At 64.8% G+C, this 25,206-nt stretch overlaps 1 protein-coding gene across 1 annotated transcript in view; it reads left to right on the top strand.

Annotated features, from left to right (window-relative positions):
• BESB_048940 (uncharacterized protein) overlaps positions 1–25,206 on the top strand; it is a gene marked incomplete at both ends in the record, with an annotated part of 35,140 nt that overhangs the window by 5,788 nt on the left and 4,146 nt on the right. Inside the window, 17 exons of the mRNA XM_029363345.1 lie at positions 96–758; positions 831–2,085; positions 2,466–3,676; positions 4,008–10,797; positions 11,003–11,421; positions 11,762–11,956; positions 12,493–12,765; positions 13,167–14,273; positions 14,680–14,944; positions 15,482–18,285; positions 18,550–18,813; positions 19,368–21,585; positions 22,063–22,566; positions 22,957–23,112; positions 23,431–23,687; positions 24,037–24,301; positions 24,827–24,973. Of these exons, the coding sequence (XP_029220711.1) occupies positions 96–758; positions 831–2,085; positions 2,466–3,676; positions 4,008–10,797; positions 11,003–11,421; positions 11,762–11,956; positions 12,493–12,765; positions 13,167–14,273; positions 14,680–14,944; positions 15,482–18,285; positions 18,550–18,813; positions 19,368–21,585; positions 22,063–22,566; positions 22,957–23,112; positions 23,431–23,687; positions 24,037–24,301; positions 24,827–24,973 (18,793 nt within the window). The remainder of the gene's footprint in view (positions 1–95; positions 759–830; positions 2,086–2,465; positions 3,677–4,007; positions 10,798–11,002; positions 11,422–11,761; positions 11,957–12,492; positions 12,766–13,166; positions 14,274–14,679; positions 14,945–15,481; positions 18,286–18,549; positions 18,814–19,367; positions 21,586–22,062; positions 22,567–22,956; positions 23,113–23,430; positions 23,688–24,036; positions 24,302–24,826; positions 24,974–25,206) is intronic.

Raw genomic sequence — 25,206 nt, 5'->3', positions numbered from 1 at the left:
CGACTCTATCAGGAATTCTCTGTCTTTTCCGCAGAGTCGTCTGCGCGGGTCTCTGAAACTGTTTCGAGCGCTGCGTTGGGCTCGTGTGCCTTCAGGGTCGAGGCCTTCGCCTCCTCGGCATCTGCGGCGCTTGCCGCGGGTGACAGGTTGTCGTCTTTTTCTCCGCTTTCTGCGCCATGTTTCCTCTTGGCGCTGCGGCCTTTCCTTCTCGGCTGGACGAAGGCTGAGGCGGACTTCTCCGCGTCACTACTTAGTCTCCAGCACCGAGCGTCGAAAGGCTCGTCTTCTGCTTTCTCAACTCCCTCGTCTGCGGTGCCCGCGGCTTCTCCGGAGCCCATTTCGTTCTCTTCTTTCTCGTCTTCCGCTTCGTTCGCTGTCGCGGCTTCTTCACCCTCCACCTGTCTGTCAGCCTCCGCAGGCCGCGTGCTGCGCACTCTGGAGGCTGTGCGGCGGAGCTTGGCTCTGTTTTGGTTCGAGCTGAGTGGTGCATGCGTAGAGGAAGACACGATGCGTGCGCTGGGCTCCGAGACATCCAAGGGCGATGGACCTGCGGGCAGTTTTTCTGCGTCGCGCGCGGATTCGACGTCTGCGCTGTCTGCCGCTCTGCAACTGCTGCTCGCGGCGCCCGCGGCGACGCTCGTTCAGGAGCGCCGCACGCTGGTGCCTCTGCTGCTGCGCCGTGCCCTCGCCGAGGGCCTCATCGACCTCCACCTCGCTGAACTAGCTGTGACGCTTCTTGAGAAAGTTGGCGACGCGGTGCGGGGGGCGGCGGCGGAGCTGCAGAGGGCGGAAGACGCCGCGCTCTCGCCTTTGTATTCCTCTGCGCCTAGCGCGTCGTTTGTCGACTCTCTCTCGTCTTCTGTTTCTGTTTCCTCTTCGCTTTGTGGTTGTCCTTCTTCTTCTGTCTCTCTGTCTTCGTTTTCCTCTCCTTCTTCTTCGTCGGCTTCTGCCGCTTCTTTGTCGCCTTCTTGTCTGGCGGCCCTGTCTCTCGCGCCTTCTCCGTGGGTGGGTGTGCGCATTTCGTCCTCCGATTTGCTTTCTTCGCTGGACAGCCTGACCGCCTCTCTGCTTCCGCTGCTCAAGCCCTACGTCGTTGCCGCCGCGGATCTCACGGGCGTGGGCGCGAGCGCAGGCGAGAGCGACGACGCGCTAGACGCGTTGCTGAGTTCGTTCTCCGCCGCTGAGCTTCGTCGCGCGAAACAGAGGTACCAAACCTGCGCCGGTTGCGCCTCGAGTTCTACGGGCACGGATGCGTCTTCTCGCCTTAGCGAGCTGGCGGAGGGAGGGCGACGAGGAGCTTTCGCGCGCGCGGCTCACTCTGCGAGTCCACAGGTGCTTCTGGGGCTGCGCATTTTGAGGGTTTTGGGCGCGGGCGTGTCGCGGCTCGCGCAGCTGGATCGCAGCGAAAAGCCGGATGCAGAAAGCGAGAAGGGAGAGCAGCCGACGAGTCTTCGCGCGTCCCTCGCGCTAGTTCAGACCGAGACGCCGGCGCGCTTCGCGCTCTGGTTCGCGGAGATTCGTCGCGGTCTTCTCGAAGTGCCCCTGCAGGTCTACGCTTCCTCTCTCCCCCGTTCGTCTCCGTCCGCAGCGGCCTTTTCGCGAGCGCCCACGGGGCCGGCGTCCACGCAGGACGCGCGGGAGAGCTTCTCGCTGGCGACGCTGCGCCTCGAGGCCCTCCTGTCTGGTGTGAGGAGAGCCGCCCTCACCGCCACAGACCGCCAGCACCGCGCGAGCGCCTGCGAGCTGATTTTCGTCTTCCTTTCGTATCTGCGCGGACAGGCGGCTCGCTCCCTCGCCTCGTTGCGCGAGGAGGAAAGGCGAGGACGCGAGAGGACGCTCCGCGCCGAAAAGAGCGGCCGCTGCGAGTCGATCGACGCACTCCGCCAGCAGCAGAAGATGTGTCGGCAGCTGGTCGCGGCGGTGTATGAACACCTCCTCGTCCCCGTCGTGCTTCCGCTCTGCAGCGAAACGCGGAACGACCCCGTTCCGAGGAGCCTTCTGCTGCCTCTGCTGACGCAGATTCTGGCAGAAGTCGCAGACGAAAGCTGTGCGTACGGGAGCGAAGAACTCGGCACGGACGAGCGAGTACGTCGCCTGCCTTCAAACGCGTCTCTTGCGTCCCGTTTCCGTCTACTCAGGTCGCGATGGCAGAGTCTCCACGCACCCTTGCGTCGTCGCTCTCGTGCGCGCGCCCAGCTGTATCTGCAACTGCGCTTATGCCCGTAAAACTACTTTTTTGTTTCCAGTCATTCAGTGGGAAACACCTCCCGCGAGTAGACGCCTCTCTGCGTTCCTCGTGCCGCGTATGAGGCTCCTTGTCGCCTTCGAGCGCGATTTTCGTCTGTCCTCCCGCGCTCGAGTGTCTCACGGTGCCAGCCTCTCATGAGGCGCTGGCCCTGCTTCTGCATTCGCTCAGTCTGGATTTTCTTGCCGATTCGGTGAGTCTTTCTGTTTCCGTTTCGCAGCTGGTCGCCCTTCAGGACGTCCTTTTCTCAGCCGTGACGTCTCCCGCGTCGTCGCCTCCGCTTCGCGCTCTGGCGGCTTCTGCCTTTGCGTCGCTTCTTCTTCACGTCCTCCACGTCGCCTTTTCTATCTGCTCTTTTCTCTTGGCGCTCTTGCCCGCCCCTCGTTCCTCCTCTTTGCCATTTCCAGCTGCTCCTTCGCGTGTCGCGCCGTCTTTTTCGGCTTCGCCTGCGAGGCTCGTGCCGTTTGCCGACGCAGCCGCGGCGCTCGAGACGGACGAGGAGGCGGCGCGGCTCGCCGCCCGCGCGTCAGCCTCACAGGCTGTCTGCGAAGCGCTTCTGCAGCGGATGCAGCTGGCGCTGCTCCTTCCGTCAGCGAGTGCGCGCTTGGGGGCGGCCGCGATCCTCTCGCACCTCCTGCCGCTCTTTCACTTCCCGTTTGCAGCGAGTGATTCGCGCGATGACGTCCCGCACCTCGACCTCTTCTCCGACTTCTTTGTGCGCCGCCTGCCTGATCTCCTCCTCGCGCTGCTCGCCTCCTTATCCGAGAGCCGTCGGCGCGCGCTGAGGGAAGGCGGCGGCGAGGGCGCGAGGCGGTCGCCTGCGACGCGCGCCGCAGCAGAGACGCCGACTCACGCCGCGGCGGACTCTCAGGCGCGAGGCCGAGTGCAAGAAGAGCGCAAAGAGGAGAGCGAACAAGCCGCGCGCGAGGCTCAGACTGGACGCGCAGACGCGCCGAGGAGAGAGGAGGCGCGCGAAGGAAGCGATGTGCCGGCGCAGGGAAGAGACGGGGAGAGAGCGGACGCGGCAGCCGCTGACTCGGGCGCGGCGAGCACGAGAAGCAGACAGGCGCGCGCAGAGGGAGGCGACGCCGTGTCAAGTTCGCGCGAGCTGCGAAGCGAGAGGGGAATTCAAAGGGCTATCGAGCGCGCCGTGGCCCCCGTGGCAGAGTGCGTCGCTGCCGCGACCACGAATCCGCGGACGCTCCACGCCTTGCTGGCGCGGCGGCGAAGGGAGGCGGCCGACGGCGGAAGCAGAGACGCAGATCACGAGGAGGCGAAGAGACTGGAAGGCGAAGGAGACGGCAAGACCGAGCGCCGCGCAGGAGGAGTGGGAAGAAGCCGCGAGGACGAGAGCGATGAGCTGACGCAGGTCGCTGGAGCAGGCGCAGAAAAACTGTTGCAGTTCGCGAACGCGCTGTGGCCATACGCAGTGTACGTACACCGCAACCATCGAGCACTCCGCGGTCGTTCCTGCCACACTCTGGGCACGTTGGCGCAAGTCATGCTTTGTGGAACTCCCCGTGACCTCTAGTCCCAACTCCGATGATACATGAACTTAGGATCAGGAACGCATCTGTCTGCACATGCTTAGGCAGCGCTTCCTCGGGCTTCTGGCGAAGGATGGTCTACGCGCGAAGCGGCAGCGAGAAAGTTCACTCAGAAGTGACAAGGTAGGGGGCTATTTCTGGTCGCTCACTCTCGGCTTTCGTGTGAAGCGCACTGTACCTTCTTGTGTTGCTTTTTGTCATTTCCTTGCTCTCAGGGGCGAGTCTTCTTCTGCGTGCGCGTCGATCGCGCGGCGAACCCTCTCGCGGCTTTCTGCCTTTTTTCAGACCGATGCGTTCGTTGAACGCCTTTCTTCTTCGACGCCTGCTTCGGCAGCATCTGCCCCGCGTGCTGCGTCTCCGCGAGCACCTTTTCAGGGCTCGCCGCTGCCTGGAGGCTCATGCGGAGAAGACGTTGCGGCGAAGGCGCGCGTCAATGAGGCGCTGAGGCGCGCGGCCCTGGCGGCACTTGAGCGCGCGGCTGGGGCGAGCTTAAACACCGGAGAGGAATTAGAAAACTCCGTGGATGGAGCAGAGCCCGAGGCCTGCCTGCAACCGCTTACGGCGTCTGCCCCTCCCCAGCTATTCCCCGGAGCGACGCCTGGCTCTTCGTCTGGCTCGTCTTCTTCTTTTTCTTCTTCGTCTTCTCTCTCTTCTTCTTTTTCATGTCCTTCTTCTTCGTCCGCTTCTTCCGCTTCTTCTCGCATTTCGTTTTCGGGACTCTGGCGTGTGTTGCGGGCATTCGGCGCGCTAATGGACGCGGGCGCGTGGCTGCTCGCCTCAGGCTTGATTTCGCCTCTCGACCTGACTCAGCGGCAGATCGGGACGCTTCTACTTGGCTGCATGCGCGTGTGCCTCACCTCATCGCCAACCGATTCGTCGGCCGCTCCCTCGTCGCCTTCCTCGTCTTCGGCGTCCGCGATTGCAAACGTCTCCCCGCCGCTGTCTCCCTTTTCTGCCTCACCGCCTTCTTCTGCTGCTGGTTCGCTCGCACTGTCCGGTCTCGACTTCCCCGAGTCATCGCCGCTGTCCGCTTCGATTTCAGATCATTCTGATGCTGCTGGGGCGAGCTTCGAGCAGGCAGCGCCGCTGTTCGCGGCGAGCTGGCGGGCCTCGGGGGCTGTCGCAGCCTGTGGCACGGACGCCATCTCCCCCACAGAGACGCATATGCTCATTCGCCTCCGCGGCGAGCTCTTCAGCGCCGCCCTCAGAACAGCGCGGCTCCTGCTGCAGGCCTCAGCTGAATACGCGTTTCGCACGCCCAGGCATTCGGAGCTTCCTCCATCCGCCGCGTCGCCTTCGTCCGCGCTGAGTCGCTCCGCGGATCCGGCGGGCGTTTGCGACAGAGATCACGTCACTTCGCTTGCCGCACACCAGCGGAGAAAGCTGCCGTGGGGTGCGGCTCCCCAGACAGGCGACACAAGCGCACGAGAAGACGAGAAGTTGGACAAAAGTGAGAAAAAAGAAGGGCGCGGAGGCAGAGACCAGGAAACGATTAGCGAGGGAGAGGGCGGCGACGGAGAGGGGGAAGAAACAACACCGAAGGTACCGAAGAACAAAGAAGGAGGAAGGCCGTTAAAACGACTTGAAGCTGAAGTGTCGAGGGAGGGATGCGTGCTGTTCCCGGAGGGAGAGGAGGAAGAAATGCATCTCTTCGCGACCTTGTTCAGCGCCATCCTCGCCCCGAGGAGGCTGCTGGCGCTTCCGGCGCAAGGCGCTCTGCGGCAGGCGCTGCTGACGGATGCCCTGGCGCTTCGCATGCAGATTCTCGTCTTTAACAGCGACGCACGGAGGAGTCGCGGAGGGCGCGGCACCAGCGGCGAAGCGACTCCAACGCGCGATCAAGGAAGCCGGAAAGACGCGGATAGCGCAGACGCCGCGAAGGCACCGATCCACTTCGAGCCGGAGCGCGGCGGGTTTGGCTGCGCGGCGAGCACCGACTGGGCGGAGAGACGCGGTCGCGGTGAGACGCGCGCAGAAACCGCGGCGGCGATGGCGGCAAGCGCTGCAGACGAGAACGACGAATGGGGACGTGCTTACAGCGCAGAGCGTGAGCGAGAGGCCCTTACTCAATGGCTGGTCTGTCACTCGGAGTTTGACTTGGTTCGCTTGCAGAGCACAAGCCCCGAAAACTTCGTGGAGCGCTTCCTCCTCGCGCTCTCTCATTCGCCCGCCTCTGCGCGCCCTTCGCATGCCTCGGCCGCCCTGCACCCGGGCTCGTACCTCGGCGCCTCTGAAGCGCTGGCGACGTGTACCGCGTGGATTGACGGCCTCGAGGCGCTGGTGGCCGAAGGCCTTCCGTACTTCGCGGCTTGCACGCAGCGCGCCACGGTCTGCCCGCCGTTGCCGGTCGGAGGAGCGAGTCGATCTGCGGCGCGCGAGACGAGCTCCGCGACGATTCAGCGCGCGTCAGGAGCCTCCCTGCCTTGGGCCGTCGAGCGCGCGCTGACGCTCGCTGAGGCTGTCGCGGAGTCGCTGGCGGCGGGCATCGCTGGCGGGCGGCGGGGACGGCGCGCGGGCGTGTGGGCGCCTGCGGAGGAAGTGGTGTGCGGCGAGGCCGTCCGCGCGCTCCTGCTTCGCCTTCTTCTCTTGCTGCTCAGCTCGCCTGCGCGCGCGAGTGCGCGTGGAAGGAACAGCCCATCCGGTGCGCGACCTCGACCGTCGCACGCAGGCCAAGGCGACGGCCGTGACCCTTTCCCTTCACAGGAGGCGGGGGAGATCAGCAGCGACGCAGACCTACGTGAGGGATGCGCCGCGCGAGAGGCGCAGCGGAGAGGCCTGAGGCTTCTCGAGTCTGAAATGCACGACGCTGTGAGTTCGCGGATAGGCCGGTGTCTCTTTCTCAGCATGGCGACGCTGCCCGCGAGCGCCATCCTCAACCTCTTTTCGCTCGCCGCGCCACGACTGCTCGCTTGCGAGGAGACGCGAGCGCGGAGAAGTCGCGCGCCTGCAGAAGGCGAGGCGCCGCAAGAGGACTTCGCAGACAGGCCGCAGGAGGAGGCGCAGCACACGGCAGCCGACACACGAGAGATGCAGGAGAAGGGCCTGGAGGGCGAGGAGATTCTAAGGCGGCTCGCAGGGACAGCCCCGGGAGACCGGGAAAGCCGCGAGGGAGTTTGGACCTCAGGTCAAGTTTCCACCTCCCACGGGCGGCTTTTCCTCGCGCTGCTGGCGACGCACGCGCGCAGCGTGTTTGCCTGCTGCTGCGCAGAACGGCCTTCGCATCCTCCGCAGGCGTCTCCGTCAGCCAGCGCGGAGACGAACCAATCCCTCGACAACCGACGCGAGGCGATCCCGTCGCGCGCGGCGTCCAGCGCTCAGGCGCGTTTCGACGCGCCCGCGCTTTGCACTCGCGAGTATTCCTCTTCTGTTTCTTCCGCGCCATCTTGCTCTGCTTCGGCCTTCTCGCCGCTGCTGGCGCGTCGCTTCTTCGCCGCTCTGCGGCGCCTCGTGCGCGGGGTTCGCAGGTCTGGGGCCCTCCCCTGCGCGACTCTAAGTGAAGCCAGACAGGCGCCTACGGCAGCAAAGACAGGCAATGGAAGCCGCGACGAAGTCAAGGCACCCGCCGGAGGAAGCAGCGGAGAGCGCGGGCAACGCGCCGAGGGACGCGCGGCGTCTTCCGCCAGCGAAAAAGAGGCTGCATCCGACATTGCAGCAGCGGCTGAAGACGCCGCCAACGAAGTGGCGAGCGATGAAGATCTCCTCGCGCGGGCGGTGCTGACTGGACTAGGAACGCTGCACGCGTGTCAAGCCCGGAGAGAGGGAACGCGCCATGCCGCGGAGAGACGTCATCTCTCTCTTCGGGAGGAGCTCGAGGAACGGCGAAAGGCCGCAGGTGCGCCGAGAAGCCGGAGGGCGGAGGCCGCTGTCGCGCCCGGGACCCCAGCCGGTGTAGCGCCTGCCCATCTCACCGTCTCCCCACCCTCCTCGCTTTCCTCTCTCCACGGGTGTCTGGCACTCCCGCTGGGGCGGCTGCTTCACACCGTGGGCTCCTGGCCTGCCCTTCTCGCGCTTCTGCCGGAGTCGCCTGCGCTCGACGCCGTCTTCGCCTTCGCACTCGCGGCCCTTGGGCCTTCAGCGGCAGAGTGTCTCTCTCCCGCGTCGCACGGGACGCGGCCGTCGTCGGGCGCCTCTGCGCCAGCCTCTGCGGCGCCCGCTGTGGGCTCGCGCCTCCCGCATTCCCTCGCCGAGGCGCCTGCGTGCGCGCTGCCGTTCTCAGGTCGCGCGGCAGTGCTCACGGGCGCGACTGGCCTTCTGTTGAAGGCTGAGTTGCTGCGTGCGCTGTGCCTCCGCACGGAGCAGAGAGTCACAGACCAAGCGCCTGCCGCGGGGCGCAACGGAGCCTCGCCGCCGTTGGCGAAGCAGTCACTCGCCCCTTCGCCTGTGCCAGAGGCGGCTTCACTGCCTTCGCATGCCGCCTCCCGTCCTGAAGCGCTGGAGCCTAAACGAGGGATAGGAAGCCCGCAGCTCGGCTCAGAGGCGGAGGCGAGAGCGCCGGAGACCTTGGACGCGGGGAGGCAGCGGCTCTCCGCTTGCGTGGCGCAGCTTCTGCGGCACGTCGACGTTTCCATGGCCGCGCGCTTTCCGCTGTCTTCCCGTGACTTCACCGAAGTCGCCCAGGCCTCTACGGGCCTCGCCGCCCTCCAGTGCCTCTCGCCGGTCTCTGCGCTCTTTCGGGTTGTTGAGGAAAATCTAAAACTCCGCCGAGACGCGACGCAGGGCGGCAAGGCGCCGCGCGGCGCCGCGGAGCCCTCTGCAACTGACGCGGCGCGTGCGGCGGCGACGGAGGACTTTTTTTACTTCCTGTTCCTTCTCCGCAGCATCATGGAGACGCTGCTCGACAGCGTCGCCTTTCTGCGGTCCTGGGCACCGGCCGTCGACCGCGAGACAGATGCGCATGTTCTGTTTTTTGAAACCGATTGTTCCAACCCCAAGGGCCTGGGAGTCGTTCAGCTTCTACAGCGGCTGTTTGCGGCGTTCCGCGAAGAAGGCCATCTGCTTCAGGCGTCGTTTTTCCTCTTTTTGAAGCGTCTCGTCCGGGTTGCTGCAGCAGCGCCTCTCCGCGTGCGCGCGCCGATTCTCCTTCTCTCCGTGGAGACCTTCTGCGCCTCTTCTGCGGCGGCGCCTGCTCTTCGCGCCTCGCCCGCCTCTTCATCGGCAGCCAAAGCCTCTGCGGAGGACTCTCGCCCGCGCGGGCAGCCGGATATCTGTCCTTTGCCGCGAGACGAGGGCGACAGGGGCTTGCGCGTCGCCGTCATGGAGCGCCTCTGCCTCCCCCTTTTGGTTCGCGAGAGAAATCGCAGCTTTCTCGTGTCCCTCTGGAAGACGCTGTGGGCGCCGCTCTCCGCGCTGCTCAGTCTTGCGAGCATCCAGGCGGCGCTCGCCGGCGCACGCGACCTCGACAGCGCGCTCGCGGCGCTTTCAGCCGCAGGCCGAGGCGCCGCGTCTACCTGCCTCCTCCGGCAGGCCGTGGCGCGCGCAAGACACCGGGGGAGCAGAGGCGGGAGCAGAACGAGAGAGGAAGGCCGAAGCGACGATGCGGAGACTGCCAAACGCGTCGGGCTCTCGCTAGCAGTTGGATGGTTGGTCGAACGCGCCGCCGTGGCCCTGGGCGTCTTCGAAGTCCTGCTGTGCGTCACGCCGGCGGCTGTCCTGCGGACGACGGTGGCACCCGCGCTCTTCGCCGCCTCGACCCGGGACGGTGCTGGGGCCGGCGGCGATGGCGCGACTGCCGCAGCTGTGCTGAGTCGCGCACTCCTTTCGGCAGCGAACGCCGCCAAGTCGTTCCTTTCGTCTCAGGCGGCCTTCGTCGTCCCTGTGGCTTCTGTGGCGTCGTCGGCGCCGCCGCGGCTTCCGCCGCTCCACGCGCCTGCGCTGGAACGGCAGATCTGGCGGCTGCGCATGCGGGGCTGGAGCTGTTTGTCTGCGGTCCTTTGCAGCACGCAGTCGCGCGTGCGTCTCTTTGCTGCCTTTCTCTTCGAGGCTGCGCAGTGGCCGCTGCTCCTCAGGTCCACCGCCTTCGAGCGCGCCGCCGGCGGCGACCTCGCGTCGCTGCTTGAGCGACGCGCGCCGGCGGACGTCCTCGCGGGCGGGCGCGGGAGCGGCCCTCGCGGCGCAGCGCCTGCGGCCGCGAGGGAGGAAAGAGCAGCGGCTGCGGAGGGCGAGCGGAGCGGCGCCGCCTCGACTGGGGTCGGCGGCATCCCGCGGGCCCGCTACTCGCTGGCTGTGGAAGACGAGGACTACGTGGGCGAGCTCGAGAGAGACGGCGCGATCGCCAGCCAGACAGTCGCAGACGAGCGATCAGAGGGACAAACGAGATGGCGAAGAGAGCGGCAGTTCCTCCCAGACGAATGTCTCTCGGAGCCTGCAGGCCCCAGCCTCCTGGACGTCGCGGCCGCGACGGCAGCTGCGGCGGCGTCGTTGCCGAGCTCGCAGCTCCTCGCGTCCTCCGACGTCGCGCCGCGCCGTGCGCTGGAGTCGAGAAGGCCTCCGCTCGCTGCAGCCGCGAGCAACCTGCTGCTTCTCTACAGCCAGCGGCGCGCCCTGGCGTCTGTCGCAAGCTCCCTCGCTTTGCAGAGCTTCGCGTCGCTCCGCGCCGAGAGACGCGCCGCGCACGCCGGCGCAGGCGCAGGCGAGCGAGGAGATTCCGAGCGAGTTTCCTTCGTCTTAGCAGCTGCGGAGGACGGCAGGCGGACTCCGGCTTCAATGTCGGCCCCGAGCGCCTTCGCAGCCTTTTCGCAGGTTGCCTCGAGGCTCGCGGCCGCGGCGGGCGACAGTGCGGCGGCGCAGTTTGCACAGCGCCTGAGCGAACTCGCGAGGCAGCACGAAGGGGGCGAGGTCGACAGCGACGGCGCCAGGCCGGGGTGCTGCCTGCGAGCGGAGGACGGTGAGAGGAACGCAGCGGACGAAACGAAGGTGATAGATGAGTGCGTGTTTCGAGTCCTAGCCGGCTATAAGCTGGTCGCCGCGCAAGCAGAGGACAGCCAGCCAGTGCTGGGCGTCGAGCGAGTAAGCGAGACTCAACTCCAGGGGCGACGGGTTCCTTGACAGCAGCCGCGCTCGAGGCGCTTCGGCCTCCTGGCTGGCTGACGGGCCTCTTGCATGCGACTGGGGTGTTGTTAGCTCCGTGTCGAGGCGCTCTAGCGCCACAGCTTGGGGCGCGACAAGCGTGGCATGACTTCCTCGTGTTTTGGCTGGTGTATGTGGATTTCAGGAGCTCCTCGAGGACGACTTCATCAACCGCTGCCCTCTGCTGCCTCTGCTGCTGCGTCTCCTTGACGTCCTCCTTCTGCGCTTCCCGCCTGCGTACCCTGGGGAGCCGACTGCGTCTCTCCGCGACCCTTCCTCTCCGGCAGCGGCCGCGGCGGCCTCTGAAGAGGCGCGCGCGCCTTCTGGCGACCTGCTGTCTCTTCTGCATCTCTTCATCGACGCAACAGACGAGGCGCGTGCGCCGAGTGAGTGCGCGTGGGGCCTGCGCCTGCTCGTGCTGAGGCTCCTTCAGCTGCGCGGCGGGGCTCTGAGGCCGCTCGCCCTGACCAAGACAAAGGAGAGAAAAAGCCTCACCGAGTTCGTCCTCGAAACCTGCCTCGACTGCCGCTTCGCCGTAAAAGGAGTGCTCCACTACTTGCTCAGGTGAGAGGACGGGGGGGGACGGGGAGGCGGACGCGAGGCTCGGGAGGTTGACTCACACGGGCCTCGCGTGCGTGAGATAGAGACCCGGTGGAGCCAGAGTTCAAAGTCATTCAGCTGGACAGGAACAGCGCATCTGCTTGCACGCGGGTCTAGAGTGTTGTGTACAGGTGTGTAGGCAGAGGCACGAGACAGTTGAGAGAGGAGCTGAAGATGGCTGCAGAGCGCACGCGAGTGGGAGGGAGCTTCGCGCCGCGCGGCCAGAAGAGGAGGACAGTTGTGCGTAAATGCCGAGATCGGGAGAGGAGAAGTGCCTTCTTGCCGTGCGTGTCCGTGTCCGCAGAGATGCCTGCGTTTTGCTGATTCGGTGGCTGCCGGCGCCTCTCGCCAGCCTGCCGCGCGACGAGGAGACGCGGTGTATGTACGCCGCAGCCCAAGCGTTCGCGGCCCGCACTACGCTGGGCGACACAGTCATTTTTTCGCGATTCCTCGAAATGCTCACGCGCGTCGTCACTCACCCCAATCGATTCTGGCAGCAGTACGTGTTCACAGGTCACGCCAAATCGCAGTGATACATATATGCGTATAAATATCAAGAGATATGTATATATACATGTATTTAGTTCATGCCCCCGAGAGCACCCTTCCGCTTCGAATACTCCCCAGGCCGGGTATCGATTGACGCCAGCGGATGCTTGCGTCCGCAGCCACATCTCGCCGTCCCTCTCCGAATATTTGCATCGCTCTCGCCCTATCGATTTATATATAATATAAGAATATGTATACGTGTATACAGCCGCCTCTCAGTCACTCTGTCATTCTTTTTAGATACAAACGCGGGGCACGCCTGCGTAGTTGCAGCCCTCGTCGGTAGCGACTGTTTCGGAACAGCCTCCGCATGCACTGGAATCGACTGGTTTCCATTTGCGCGGCACTAATTCTAATGTGCAACGATACGAGCATTTGCATGCGCTTCTTATTCATATGCCCGTTAGGTCGTCTACGTATCCATGCATATTTACCTGTTGCCTGCCTAGGCTGCAAGTTGGTGCGACGCTGTGGTGTGTGTCGCAGAGTTAACTTGAAGCTGTTCGCGCTTCTGTTTTCACGGTTCAACGCGTTGCTTTCACTGAGGGCCGCGGGTTCTTCTCGCTCACCCGAAACTCCAGGAGACCTTGCGTCGCCCTGCCTCACGTTTCCCGGCCTGCGGCTCACTCGCTTTCTGCTGTACGTCCACCCCGAGGTCGTTGCATACACCGCCGCCTTCCGCCGCACGGGTTTTGGCCTCGCAGGGCTCTTTCTGGCTTCTGCGGAGGGCCAGCAGGCCTACAGACATCTCGTCACGAGGTAAGTGCGCCAAGTTTCGAGAAGGAAGACCGACGAAAGAAGAGAGCAATACAGTTTCCTCACAGCGAAAGCGTAAAGAACATATGCATATATATATATATATATGTACACAGATAGACCCCTGTCCGTGGAACAAGGGGTGTGCGACACACTCCGTACTCGAGGTTGTATCAGTGCGCGCAGCACTGCTGTGGATCGCTTAATTGTTTTCTTCAAATGCGCAGTTCACCTTCTACTGGTAGTTCCAGAGGTGCATCCGATTCCAAGCTGCGGAGCTGGCGCACATGTTGCTGGCTCGTGTCCAGTCTCGCCCGACAGTCTTCTTTTTCAGTTTGTCTGTGACTGCACCCTCATATCGCATGGGCATGCCTCGGGCGTTGTGTGCTTTTTCCTTTACGCAGCTCGAGGAGTTTCCTCTTCGCGTTGGTTGAGGGCTTCGACTTCCCGACGCTGCCGGTGGCGCTGCAGGCCGCTGAGCTCGCAGTCGCGCTTTTGGTGCCGCTGCCGGCCGCCGCGCCCGCTTCTCTCCCGTCTGCGGAGGCGTCCTTCGCGGGGGGCGACCTTGCACGCCTCCGCGAGGCGCAGCGGCTTCAGGGGCAGCAGGTGCTCCTTCTGCGCCAGGTCTTCCTGAAGGTCGCGCAGCTGCTTGTGCGCGAGAAGGCCGCGCTTCAGGGCGAGCGCGTGCTCGTCGCGGGCGTGCCGCGATCTGAGGCCTCACCAGCAGCTCCGTCGGCGGCGTCTCCGGCGACTCTTCGCACGCAGGGGGCAGAGTCGGCGGAGAGGGCGGCGTACCGCTACGTGTACGACGGGCGCCTCTTCCCGATCTTGCGTTGTTTCCTCTCGGCGTTTCCTTTCCTCTTCGTGGGGCCGCCGAGCGCCTCGCGGTCGCCCTCGCCGCGGCGGCTGTTTGACGCACTCGTGCAGCTCCTCCTCCTCGCGCAGGAGCCGGCCGCGGAGCGGGACAGAGTCTGCGCGCGGCGGGAAGCGACGGCTCGGTTGCACAAGCAAATCGACATCCTCGGCGTCCTGCAGGCGACGCTGAGCGCGCCGCTTTCGCGCGAGAGTGCCTCAACCGAGGCGGCCGACCTGCTTGCCGGCGAGGAAGGCGTACTGCCTGCCGCAGCGGCGGCCTCCTCAAAGGAAGCGGAAGAGCTGAAGGCGCTGTGTGTGCGCGTCGCGCGGCGAATCCAAGCGGAGGCTGAGGCGCAGACGAAGGGCGGTCGCCCGGGCGAGGGAGGCCGGCGCGAGGGCGAAGGCGGCGCGAGCGCGGCTCTCGAGGGAAGAAGAGACAGCGCCGCGGGGCACGGCGACCGCAAAGGGCGAGGAGGAGCCGAGAGTGGCGGTGCGACCAGCCAGACGCCTGAAGGCGGAGCGAACGACGACGAATGGACAGATCCTGAGAAAGTCGTCGCGTACCTGGCCGCCTGGCAGGACCAGCAGAGGGAGGCGGCGATGCGAGAGCTGAATCCGCTGTGGCCTGCGTTCTTCGCGCACAGCTCGGAGTGCGAGTAAGTCAAACCCGCTTGCTCGCGCCGTCCGACAGGCGCAGGACTTGACGAAGGCTTCTCAGATCCTCTTTTCAGTTGAGATGAGGAGGCCTGAGAAGTATTCGCCTGGGACATAACGGAAGCCAAGCGTGCGCTGCCTTACTCCCCTCCCTACCTTACTCCCCTCCCCCCTCCCTGGCGGAGGACGTGGCGACTCGACAGCTCGCATCGTTGGTAGCCTCAGTTTGACCTGTTTGAGTACTTCTTTTATTTCATCCATGATGCGATGCTCCATAGCGATGTTTCCTATTGGGCCTGCGCAAGCACCTGTGTCTTGCTGCACTTCTTGTGTGCGGTATCGCACCCTGCTTGTCGCGCGTTCGAGGCCTTTCTGTTGTGAAGCTTGTTCGTTTTCTCTGTGTTCCAGAGTTGAGACCTTCGCGCCTCTGCACGCGGCGGCTGCGTCGTTCATCCGCTCACTTCTACCCTTCTTTCGAGAGGGCGAAGACGAGGAGGCGTTCGGTGCATGCCTCTCGGCGATGGCGGCCGCCGCGGACGCGATTGCGAAGAGCATTTTCGCGGCACCTCCGGGGCTGGCATCGTCCACGACCTCCTCCTCCGCCGCGGCGGCGGCGTCGCGCTTCCTCCTGCTGCACTACGACATCTGCGCGTGGCTGCATGACAACAGAGAGGTGAGACGCCGAGCGCCGCCCACGAATGTGTCATGAGACATTTTTACAGAGACTCTATCAGAAATGAACGACAAAAGAATAGAGTTGGGGGCGGGAATCCGACGTCGCTGTGGTGGCGTGGGGCGTAGGATTCAAACTGGTTCTTTAACGACATCGATTGGTTTTAGGAGGCCGCTTCACTGTGGTCTCCAGGCCCGTTGCGCAGCATGCGCCCGCTCATACGAACCCGGAGACACACACAGTTGGTAGCTTAGCTCTGTAGATTGATCACAAACGATTTGTCGGCTCGCGCATAGCCCTGCACGCCGCGACCCACTAGAAGAAAAGCGAACTCACACCGGCGGAGACATGCATCAGAGAAAAGGCACTCAGACGGCAAGGAGAATACAAGGCAGAACGAGGTGGAGGGCGGGCGAGTGCGGGGGGCAATGCGGAGGGAGGAGAGCCAGACGCGAGCTCAATCGCTTACCGCACGATCTCTCGGGTTGTCACTGCCGGCGGTGTCTACCGGATCTTTTTCTGATTTTTTTTTTTTAGGGCTACGCAGACAGTGCCTACGTTCGCGATGTGCTCTTCCGGCATGTGCCGCTTCCAGCGCTGCAGCGGCGCCAGCGAAAGTTTCTCTTCTTCACGCGGCGCCGCACTCCGCTTCTGCCGCCTTCGCCCCTGGCGCGCGTCGCCGAGCTGCTGCAGATCTCGTTCCCCCCCGCCGCCGGGACCTCGCTCGTGCGCCTCCTCGCGGACGCCGTGGCGACCGCGCACATGCAGGGGGAAGAAGGCGACGAAGGAGGCAAAGAAAGACGCGCGTCCGCACCGCCGCCGCTCTCGGCTGGGCGGGCACAGGCAGTCGAGAGCGACGCTGGGCTGAGCTTTCCGTTCCGCGACTCGCTGCGCGCGCTCGACCAGTCTGCGACCGTGCGAAGAAGCGACGGAGGCCCCGGAGACGGGGCGCTGGCAGTTCGAAGGGAGAGCGCGACTCGCGGCGGATCTTCGGTGCCCATTCCGCGTCTCCCCGTTCTCCTGCCCGCTACCTCCTCCGCGTCGCTGGCGGTCCTTGCAGACTCTGCGGCGCCGACGAGTCGCCTCGCAGACGAAGCGCAGAGAAGCGTCCACACGCTCCGCCTGCTAGAGAGCTTCCAGGCAGCGGCGGAGGTGCAGCGGAGAGTGCCCGCGCTGAAACCGGGCCTTCAATCCTGCGCCGCGAGGAGTTCACAACGAGTGGTGCGCCGTCGCCGCGCAACCGAGGAGCTGATGACTTTGCTCTCGGCTCTCCCCAGGCTCTGCAGGCACCCAGCGTCGCTCGTCGCCACTCCTTCGCTGTTTCCTTCGTCTCCCCAGCCTCCAGCAAAGGCCTCCGCGGCTGCCGGCGCAGAAAGCCCCCCCAGCCTGGATGGCGCAGGTCGCAAAGAGGAAGAGGCCGAGGGACTCCGAGGCGCGAGCGGACGGCCAGTCTCGCTGCGGGATGGAGAGCGCTCAGGCGAGCGCGCGGCGCCGGTGGCTAGGCGCGCGCTGAGTCGACTGCTGGCAGCTTCCCTGAATCCTTCCCAGGGGCCTCTCGCCGAGTTCTTCCAAGACCAGGACTCCGACGGGAATCCACTCGCGCCGCTGCTGCCTCCGCGTGAGTGGCGGCCGGGGACGCCGTCGAAGAACTCTCTCGGCTCCGCGACTCCGAGAGGGCGGGAAGCCCGTCCACTCAGCGCGCCGCAGTTTGCGGCGCCTTTCGCGTCTTTGGTTTCTCGGGGAGGCCCCCGTGGCTCGTTGAGGTCGGTTGGCGCGACCCTGCCGCCGTCGGTGGAGTCGGCCGCCGCGCCACTCGCCTCCATCCGCCTCCCTGGCGAGCTTCTGGCTGGCGCGCGCCCGGCGCAGCCTGCCGCCTCTGCGGTCGCCTCCGCCACGGACTCGACGGCCTTCGCGGCGTCAGCTGGGCTCCCGGCGAGCCGCTTTGGAGGCGGGTCGGTCGCGAAGGCTGCCGCAATCGCCCAGCACTCCCGCGTCTCGCTCCGCCTGCGTCGCCTCCTCGAGAGGCGAGAAGCCCGGCGGCGCGGCGCTGGCGTCGCGCCGGCGCTTCTGCTGCCTTCCATACTTGCGCGGAATCGCCGAACGGAGGGCGCCCCGATGCGCGGCGTCCACGGGGACGAGGTAGCTTCAAGCGCTCAAGACGAGCGCGTCGCTGTCGTGTCGGTGGAAGATGTCCTGAGCAGCATCGCCCAGCTGTGCCGGCTCGACGCCGCCTTCGCGTTTGAGTTCGTTCGGCACGCCCTCCAGGGCCTCTACCAAGCTGCGGCCTCCGCGTGCACTCCGTGTGGCTTCCGCGCGTCGCCTGCGCGTGCCTTGGCTCTGCTTGCTGCCGGCTTCGTCTCGTGGTCGCCTCGGCAGGAGCTCGAGGCCTTCGAGGCCAGCGTCGCAGCCGCGCTGGGGCGTCTGGGCGAGGCGCAGGGGCAGGAGGGAGAGGCGCCCGTCGCTGCACTGCTACTTCAGATCTCGAGCGTGCTGCGGCCTTCTGCGCTTCGCCGCGTCTCGCCTGCGGCGGTATTCGCAGCCGCGACGGCAACCGCGGGCAAGCGCACAGGCCGCGAGCTCGATATTCTCAGTGGCGGCCGGCTGCTGCTGACTCGCGCGTTCGCCTCGCGCCTGCAGCGGACGGTGGAAGACGTCTTAGGGACTAAAGATCCCTTCGCTGTCTTGGAAGAGGTCGCGGCGGAGGCTGCTGCAGGAGCGAGCGGAGACGGGCGGGCGAAGTGTCTCGTTTACGCGGAGGCGCGACGGCGCATCAGCGACTCGGGAGGGTCGCTGGTGCTGATGTATTGCCTTGCGCGCCGCCTGGCAGACGCTCACGGCGGGCGAGGCGCAGACGAGTGCAGACACGAAGCGAGCGCGCTGCTCACATTTCTCCTCGAAGAAGATATCTTCGGGCGCGCCACGCGGCGGGCGTTTCTGCTCTTGAGAGACGGAAAGCTGCAGGAAGGCGAGGCGCTCGTCCGCAGTCTTCTCGCGGTTCCTGAGCGCAGGCTGCTGCGGAGAAAAAGCGGCAAGGCGCCAGGCCGCACCGCGCGCGCGGAAGCCGCAGAAAACGACGCTGAACTGGGCACCACAGAAGAGCGAAGGCGAATTCGAGCGCCCGGCGGGGGCGCGGCGGAGGGAGGGAACGTGTCGGTTGCAGCGGAAAGCGACGAGGAAGGCGAGAATGGGGAAGAAGAGGAGACGCAAGCGGAGTGGCTGCTCAGAGACGTCCACGTGCACGCTCTTCAAAGTCTCGCCAGGCAAGCCGCGAGAAGGAGCGACTGCGGAGGAAACACGAAAGTGTCTTCCGTAGCCGGACCGGGGTTGGGTTCTGCCTCTGTGTAAAGCGGGCATTTCCAAGCGTCTACGTAGAATAATCCTTGACGCGCGCGCTGGCGGCGTTTTCCGAAGGAGTTAGAGGCGCGCGGCCTTTATTTGACGTGGATCGAGCTGCACAGCGCCCGCGCCTTTCGCTGTCGGCGCGGAATCGCCGCGCCGCGGGTCCTTCGCATTGCATCATGCCGTGAGGGCTGGTAGTCGAATGTAAGTCTCTCCACGGCTGCTTGGCTGACCCCTGTTGTTTTCTTGCTCTGGTCGCTTCATAGGTGGGATGACCTCGTCGGTCTGTGCACCGCGCCCGCGGCGGCGAGCCTGGCGCAAGGCGCGCGCGAGCCCGCTTCGGAGCGCGAATCCCCCGCCAGCGCAGAAGAAAGAGAAATCTCAGGTCACGACGCGGAAGAAGGAGAGTTGTCGGGTCGCGACGCAGTTCAGATGCTGCTCTTGGGCGAGGCGGCGCCTGTGCGCGCGGCTCTGTTCCTATCCCTCCGCGGCGATTGCGAGGCGTCTCGCTGCCTAGACCGCCTTTCCAAGTAAGTGGTTCAAAGCCCGCTCGCTGAAGTCTGAAGGAACCTGTGAAGCGCCGAAAGGGCTATGCTGCGACGGCGTTGCTGAGGCGTGTTTTGTGACGGGTGCTTCCTCAGACACACAGAGAGAAGCTTTCGACGCGTCGGAGTGGACGCACACGCCGGCACCGATAGGTCGCTTATCTTCCATTGAGTTCTCGAGTCTCAGAGAAGTATCGCAGCACATGCTTCCTGAATGTCGTGTTGGCCTGGAGAAGTGGAAAGCTAGAAGGCCGCCCGAAGAGAATATAGAGTGCCGGCACTGTGCGTGTGGCACGCAGCCGCGACATCGGAGCGAAATATGTCTTCTTTGTTCACTTCCTAATTTTGTCCTCTTCCGTCAGTTCTCGTTCTCGGTGCGAGTGGCGCCTGCCGTCGGGGCGTGGACGCGTGGGTGCGTTTTTATCCGAATCTGGCAGCGACGTTGCAGAGGGGATTGGTCGCGGGCGGCGCGCCGTGAGCCTCTCGGCCTGTGTGCCGTTCATGTGCGGGGATGTCTCGCGTTGCGATTTCTCCTTCAGCCTCCTGCAGGACGCGGGAGACGCTGGAGAGGAGCAAGATGCGACGTTGGAGGCGCCTTCCGCGTTCTCCGCTGCCCTGGCGCTCCGCCGGTCTCCGCGTTTACTCCTGCTGCTCTCGCTGCACTCGCTGCAGGCGCGCAGCAGCATCCCGCCCGCATGTCTACTCTGTCTCACCGAGCTGTTGCCCGCGGCGTTGCTTCAGATCCTCGCCGAGGCGCTGCCGGCCGCCTCGTCGTTTTCCCTCTCCTCCTTCGCATCCTCGCTGTCTCTGCTGTCTCTCGCCTGCGACGCGGAGCGGCTGCTGGCGTGTCTCGCGTCTCCCGCGCCCGCGCCGGAGGACGTCCTTCTTCCACAGCTGCAGTCTCTCCTTCGCCGCGTGAGCCCAGCGGCCTGCTCGGCCGCGCTGCTGCCGGCCCTCGCCTTCACTTGTTCGCATATTTTTTCTGCGTCCCTGTCGCCCTCAGCCTCGAAAAGCCCCGCCTGCGACCCGCCTGGAGGCGCGGCCTTTGCGCTCTCTGCGCCTGACCTTCTCGACCAAGCCCTCGCGGCGTTCGCCGCAGTCAAGGCGCTTAAGCGCAGAGCCGGTGCTTCTGAAAGGCGTTCGCCAAACGCGGTGGGCGGCGACCGCGGACGCTTAGTGGGGAAGTCTGAGAAATACGAGGCGACGCATCACGCCTCTCGCCGCAGGCCGCCGAAGCGCGAGGTGGGCGCGGGATCGAGAGGCCATCCCAGCGAGGACGTCGCCCGGTCTTCTGCTTTCTTCTCCTCTTTTCTCGGGTTCATTGACGCCTGCGAAGCGACTGCGCTCGCGCGGGGGCTGCTCGCCCAGGGAGCTGCAGACGCAGGCAGCGCGTTCATGAAACTCAGCCTGGAGCTGCAGCGCGAGCGGCTCGAGGGCCTCGAGGTCATCGAAGCGGCAGCGCAGGCGACAGGTGCGGCCTCGCCGGCGCCCGCAGACGGCTGGAGGCTGGTGAAAGCCACGAGGGAGTGGGAAGATCCTCTGGCCTTTCAGACGATCATCGAGCTGAAGCTGCGCGAGGTCGAGCGCACCGGCAACCTTAAGAAACTTGCGCACATCATCGGCCTCTGCAGCGCCGACCTCGAGGCCGCCCAGCCCCGCAGCGTCAACGGCGACTTCCTTTCCTTCTTACTCTCCAGACGACAGCGGCGCCTGGTCGCAGACGCGCGCAGGTTTGCCGTCCACAAGCTGCTTCTCCGCGCGCGAGAAGTCGCGCTGCAACTCAAGGGCGAAGGCGCCCGCGAGGCTGAGGGAGACGCAGCGGGGATGCGCAGGCAACTCGCTCCGAGTGTATGGACGCCGCTGTGGAACGAGGCCGTCAGACTCCGCGCCCGCGCGGTGGGCGATGATGCCGGCGAGACGCTGGAAGAGGAGGAATCTCGTAGGCACAGCGATCGTGCCGACAAGCGAAAAGAGGGCGGGAGGGACATCTTCGGCAGAGGCGAGGCGACTAGACGCCGAGGGCGGCGGTTTGAAGCAGACTCGCATGTTGGAGAGCCGCGGCAAGTGCGGGCGGATCCAAGCGAACTTCTTCTCCAACACGCGCGCGTGTTGGAGGCGCACTGGGAGGTCGCACGCGTCGCGCAGCGGCTGCTACGCCTGCGTGAGGAAGCCGCGGAGGGCCGCACCCGCGCGCGAAAAGATGACCGACTTGACGACGCAGCTGAAACGCACGAAGAGGCAGCGCTCTGGCGGCACGTGGAGGAGAACTTTTGCGTTTCTGTGCTGAAGCTCTTGGGGGAGGACGACTCCGCCTCGCCGTTCGCTGAAAAGGCACAAGACGCGTTTCCTGCGGTGTTGCTGCTTCTTGCCAGGGCCTCGCAGCTGGACGGATCTACTTCGCCGCAGCCGCCTCGCTCAGATGCGTCTTCGCCTTCCTCGCGGCTGCCTGCAGAGAGGCAGAGAGGCGACGAAGGCGTCTGGGTAGGGGACGAGGGAAGTCGCGGCGATGCACAGCGATTCGGGGGAGCGCGGGGCTTGCGTCGGCCGTCTCAGTCGACGGAGAGACGCTTGGAGCCGTTTTTCGAGACATGCAGAGTTTTTTATCAGAGCATCCCGTGCTGGCGACTCCTTCCGCTCCTCGAACCTGCGCTCTCCTTCCTCGCGACCGACGCCCGCGGCAGACTGAGGCGTCTCCTCTTCCCTCTGCTTCTCCAGGCTGCGCAGGCATATCCGCAGACGCTCGCGTACCCGCTGAGAGTAAGTCCACGCGCTCAAGAGCCAAGAGCGCTGCCTGACACACCGTCCCCCTCTGTTGCGGGGCCGTGAAAGATTTGCTTGACGGCGGTGTGCCGCCAGCGCAGACGCACGTCTATCCTTCTCTCGACCCACGAGACGCCAGGGGCAAGCCGCATGACGGTGTCCTCGAAACCGGGTAAAATGCGGCGGCGCGTCGTTTCCTTGTTCGCTACCTCTCTTGCTGGCATTGTCTGGTATCGGCGTGGTTTTCTGCAGGTTGACCATTAGACAGATTATCGCGAGTGTCCTGGTTTTATGCACCTTGGTGATCACTGCACAATTTGATTTGTGGAACGCGTTGCCTTTGTTCCTCGCCGCGGCCGTCTCGCTTCCGCATTCTTGTCGCTGCTTTAGTCAGTTGAGGGGTTCCTTTGTTCGCCCCTGCGCCCTGTGCATCCGTCACGCTCCTCTCCTGTCTCCCGCGTCCTCGTCGCCCAGGTTGCGGCCGCCGCGCATCGGCTGCGCTGCGGCTCCAAACCGGGCGCTTCAACGGCTCTCTCGGCTTTTTCGGGGTCGCCGCCGCTCGCTCCGCCCCCTTCTAAAGGCCCTCTGGCGTCTGCCACGAGCACCTCGCCTGAGTTTGTCTCCGCGCGGGATGCGGAGGCAGACGAAGGCGGCGCGGCTCTGGCGCGACTTCTCGCGGAGGCGGAGAGACGGGCGCCGGCCGCGCCTCGCTTCGCCGCCGCGGTTGACCTCCTGCAGTCGCCTGAGCAGCGCGCCGAGCTGAAGCTGCTGCTGCCGCTTCTCGCACTCATTCAGCGAGAGGCTGCCAGGCTGCGCGCCTCCTGTGCGCGGCGCCTGCGCGGCGCGCGCGAGAAGGCGAGCGAGGAGAGGAGAGGGCGGGAGCAGAAGCGACCGTCTGGCGAGCGAGACGAGGCGCAAAAAGCGGAACCAACAGACGCCGCGAAGGAAAGAGAAGAAAACGATCTTCTGCTCAAGGAGGTACGTGCGCCAGAGACAGAACGCGACACCAAAGAAGTGTGCAGCAAGAGACACATGTGTGAAGAAAGGCTTTGCATCTTTGCAGCGGTGGAGGTACAGGGGAGAGGGGCCGTAGACGAGTGTGGAGACCTAACGCGGTGAGGCGGGATCGGATGTCGGTTTTTGCGCATGTGCGTGCCTCTATCCTCCCGTCCGCGCAACTCTGTTCCCCGTTTCCTTTTCTTCTGTACCGCTGCCAGGCCGCCTGAACTCTGCGGTGCCGGAGGATTTCTTTTTCTTCTGCATTTGACATGATTGTTCGCGAGGGGGGTGCCGCTGCCGACTTCCGGCCGGCGGATGGGGTGCGACATCGCGTCTGCAAGGTGTTTCGTTTTCTTCGTTTTTTTCCAGCTCATGCAGCGTGGCAGCGTCTCGCCGACGGGTCGCGCGGAACTCCGTAGGCTATGGCGAGACGCTGTGGACTCCGCTGTCGTGGGCTCGCATCACGCGTTGCTCGGCGACCGCGTCGGCGCGCGAAACGCGATCTTCGCCTCGAAAATGCAGGCGGTGAGAGTCCGGAGAGCGCCAGTCCCTTCTCCCGCCTTGACGGAGGATGAGCAGAAGGGTTTCAGATACTCACTGCTAAGGAGCGCGCCTACTCCCTCCGTATACGTGCGTATGCATATAGACTGATGAACCAGCCGAAGGCCCTACGCAAATGGATGCATACACGTTTGTATATATACCTATATATATATATATATGTGTCTGTCCCGCCCATGCAACAACCAGTTGACGGCCAGAATAGGCACACGATGTGTGTGTAAATCAACATATATATATGGTTTGAGGAGAGTGTCTGCTGCGATGTTTGTGTGTTTGAAGGCGGCGTTGCGGCTGCTGAAGCTCCCTCCAGAGCGCGTCTCAAGCTCGCCGCTTTCGTTTCTTCGAAAGACAACCGCACGCCTGGACGTGCTTTCGCTGCAGCAGCTGCTTCATTTCCTGTCGGGCATTCACGGGGCTACGCGCGACGCTGCGGCGGCCGTTGAGGCGTTTAAGGCTACACGCGATCGAAGGAGTCGGCGCGGCTGCGCCGCTCGACACGCGGCGCGGCTGGCGGACTGCTGCAGTTGGCTCGCAGAGTGCGTCGCATCTGAAACGAAGGAGCGTCTCGGCACGCCGCGGCGGCTGCGCCGGCGCGCGGTGGAGGCCAGAGGCTCCGCGGTACCCCGCAGGCAGCCACGGGCCTCCACCGCGCGCCTGCGCACCTAGTCAGGAGAGACGTCCCTTCTTGACGTCCTCGCATCGGCGCATATCTGTATCCGTACGCCGAGTTTCGGAAACGGCATTGAGCGCCTTGCAGCATCGCGTGGTGCAGCGGGAGCGCGCGCTGTCCATGGTTGAGGGTTTAGGAAGGCCGGCGCAGATTTCGATCCTTTGATGCTGATTCGCGTGTTCTGTGTTGCTGTTTCGGCGCGCGTATCCTTGCAGGTTCGGCGGGAACGCGTTCGCCCTCGAGGACGCGGCCTTCGCTTCGCCTTCTGGGCGACCGTCTTCTCTGCCGTTCTTCGACTCCCTGGCGCCTTCTCCTCTCTCTGCTTCTCGCTCTGCGTGGAGTTTTTTTTCGGCGTCTGCTGCGGGTGGCGCCGCGTCTCCTCGCTTTTCTTTGGAGGTGCCTGGGCAGTTCGTGGACGGACCCACAGGCGCTAGGCTGTCTCCTGGGGCCGCCGTCGGCGTCATCAGCTTCCTGCCCGAGGTGAGGTGCGCAGTTCCAGGCGCAGCCGGAGTCGGGCAAGCGCCGTTCAAGCCGTTGAAGAATCGAAAAGGAGAGGCGGACGGAAGGCGCCTCCCACTCGATAGTGCAGGCGTGTGTCAGGCTGGAAACGGAGGCTGTGTAAAGCCGCCGCACGCGCCGTCGCAGGTGTGGAGCTTGCGAGTGACTGTGTAGCGAGGGCGCGTCTCAGGCCTTCGCTCGCGGCTCGCCTGCTCGCTCAGAAGGCTTGTCTGTGAGTCGCTCTGCGCAGGCGCTTTTCACCGCGCTGCAGGCCTGGCGCGAGTCTGTCCTCGTACGTGAGTGCCGACGCTTCGCCCTTTCAAGCGCCCATCGAGTGCCTGTAGTGGGGCCGTCGAAAGACCGCTACGGTGGCGACTCTCGCAGTCGTCGCTGGTTCTGGGCGTCCCATCACTTTCTTCGGCGTGCGTCGTGCCGGAGGGTGCCGCTGGTGACAGCGGTGGCCTCGCTCTTGAACTCTGATTTTCTGCGTTTTTTTTCCTTTTTCAGATTTTCGTCTTCCCGTCCAAGCAACGGCCCTGCCGGCTGGACATCCTCAGCAGCGACGGCCGCGTGCGCGCGTTCCTCTGCAAAGGCGGCGAGGACCTCCGACTCGATATGCGCATCCAGTCGCTGCTTCGCTCGCTCAAGCGTTTCGTAAGAACTCGGGGCTACCGGGTCTTCACGGCGGATCAGGGGAAGCGCGACGACGACGCTGCAGTCGCCGAAGGGCCGGCGCGTTCTAGGGCTCGGGCTCGATGGACTGAAGAGACAGGGCCTGCAGCGCCTCGCGGATCGCTTCGCGGACTCACACCAACGAAACGCGTAGCCCGGGGAGCGCAGCGTGAGGGTTGACCCGCCTTCCGAGGCGCTGAAACAGAAAATTGATT

This window comes from Besnoitia besnoiti, chromosome III (assembly GCF_002563875.1).
Source record: "Besnoitia besnoiti strain Bb-Ger1 chromosome III, whole genome shotgun sequence".
Classification (NCBI taxonomy): domain Eukaryota; phylum Apicomplexa; class Conoidasida; order Eucoccidiorida; family Sarcocystidae; genus Besnoitia; species Besnoitia besnoiti.
Note: the sequence above shows the minus strand (reverse complement) of the source record. Positions and strands in the feature narration are given on the sequence as shown.